Source organism: Camelina sativa, chromosome 9 (genome assembly GCF_000633955.1).
Source record: "Camelina sativa cultivar DH55 chromosome 9, Cs, whole genome shotgun sequence".
NCBI lineage: Eukaryota > Viridiplantae > Streptophyta > Magnoliopsida > Brassicales > Brassicaceae > Camelina > Camelina sativa.
In genome coordinates this window covers 13224899-13227165 of record NC_025693.1, presented here as the reverse complement: position 1 = coordinate 13227165, position 2267 = coordinate 13224899, and the positions used below count along the sequence as shown (strand labels likewise).

General features: G+C 32.6%; 1 protein-coding gene across 1 annotated transcript in view; it reads left to right on the top strand.

Annotated features, from left to right (window-relative positions):
* The window catches only part of LOC104710922 (serine/threonine-protein kinase D6PKL2-like), a 5810-nt gene extending 5364 nt beyond the window's left edge, over window positions 1-446 (top strand). Inside the window, exon 3 of the mRNA XM_010427575.2 lies at window positions 25-446. Coding sequence (XP_010425877.1) covers window positions 25-401 — 377 coding nt within the window. The 3' untranslated portion in view covers window positions 402-446. The remainder of the gene's footprint in view (window positions 1-24) is intronic.

The following is a 2267-nucleotide window of genomic DNA, read 5'->3' as shown; positions in this document are numbered from 1 at the left end:
TGAAACATAAAATGTGGATGGCAGGAGAAGGGCATGGGAGTGCGGTGGACTGGTGGACATTGGGGATATTCATGTTCGAGTTGTTCTACGGAACGACGCCATTCAAAGGGATGGACCACGAGTTAACTCTTGCGAACATCGTGGCTCGAGCCCTCGAATTCCCAAAAGAGCCAACGATTCCAAGCGCGGCCAAGGATCTGATCTCTCAGCTACTGGCCAAGGACCCAAGCCGACGGTTAGGATCATCTCTGGGGGCAACGGCCGTGAAACGCCACCCATTTTTCCAAGGAGTTAATTGGGCATTGCTCATGTGTACCCGTCCTCCTTTTCTCCCTCCGCCTTTTCGCAAAGATCTTTTGTCAGACGACATTTGTCCGGAAACCCATGTAGACTATTATTAATATCTTAATTAGCACTACGTAATTAATTATTTTCTTCAGTTACTACTAGTTTACGTTGCATTTCATGAAATCTCAAATAAGAATTAGCAGAAATGCATTTATTAAATGTTTAATATAGTTGTTTTTCATGAAACAAAAACTTAGTACAAATGCATTTAAGTTAAATGATTTAACTGAAGTTTAGATTTTTTTTGGTCAAAAAGTTTAGATATTTTTCATGATAATTTTGACACGCAAATTGAAACCAAGACATGTAGCATGTTATTGTGTCAACCATTCTCAATTCAAACCACTAAAGTGTATATTGTTGGAGAAAAAAGCTAGATAAAACATCAATGTCAGCTGCAAAAACCCCAAAACAAACACAAATTCAAAACTAATGCAAATTAATAAACCTTAGGGCAATTGCACTTGGCGACAAGAAAAAAAGATACGTAAAAAGAACATACACCTAGGCCCCGATTGGTAACGACTGTTATTTGTGGCTGTAGAGACTTTGACTGTAAAAATTTGGCTGTATAAAATTTGGCTGTAGAGAATTTAGCTGTAGACTAGATACTTTAACTGTTAAAATCTGATTGTTAAAAAAAAACTTTTAAAACTGTGACTTTAATTTTATTAAAAACACAATTATAAGAAAATACAAAGGTGATGATAAAAATAATAAATTTGTGAAGAGAAGTGAATATCAAAAGAAAGAGAAAAAATACTGATAATTAATCTATAAAAAAAGGTTTGTATAAAAATATATAAAAAATTATATAGAGTTTTTAATTATGATGGAGAAAGAAAAAAAAAGTTTTTAAACTTGTTAACTTTAAAAGTTTTACAGCGTCATTTTGAAGCTTTAAAAAAAAGGAAAATAAAGAAGAAAAAAATTAAAATGGCTGTAGAAACTTTAAAAAATAAAAAAATCATTAAAGTTTGATTGGCAAATAAAATGCTTTTAAGACTTTTAAATGATTTTAAAGTCTTAAAAGTCTTCACCAATCAGGGTTCTAATATTGCATTTGAGTTATTTATTATTTTTCTGAGATTTTGGTACAAGTAAATGACTAAATGAGTACCACATTTATGCATCATCATAAAAATTATTAATGTCTTTCTGAATTCTGATACTACTACTGCCATTTGAATTTAGGACAAGCAATTTTTTAAAATACTAGGTTAATACCCGCGCTACGCCGCGGGATTGTTTTTAGATTTTACTTATTGACCAATTTGTCAAGTGAATCATTAGCTTGAAGGTTATTTTAGCATTGAGTTTGTTTGATACTTTTATTGAATCAATGAATCATTGTTAGTTTTATGTTTTTCTAATAACTTATTTAGTCTGAGGCGAGTAATGGGAAATAATAGCAACTTTGATACATTAGTATTTGCATGTCTTGTGACACTTCTATAATCCAATATCTTCTCTCTAAATATAAAGAACAAAAAATCAATAGCCGTTGCATCAAAGACTCTAAAAATATCGAATTTAGGGGAGCAACAAGTTCATGTTTTTCAAGATTTCACAATTTGAACAAGAACTGTAACAATTTATCCAATAACCGTAATCTCTAAAACAAACTCTAATAAGAAAAGGAAAAAAAAGTAGGAGTTTATGAGAATCGGATGAAGATAGGTCCACTTGGTACTGTAACTGGCCGAAGCTTAACGTTGGTGAACAAATACAGCTGTTGTATTTTCTGTTTGCTGTTGTTGTTGCTGCGGTAGTGATTGCAAGAAGAAGGAATTGGTCTGTTGCTGCTGAAACATCTATTGCTAAGTTTGAAACAGCAGCTGAGGCGTTTGCTGTTGTTGCTGTGGGTTTGAGAATAAACTTAACGACATTGTCCTAACAGAAAACAATGCACAGTTATA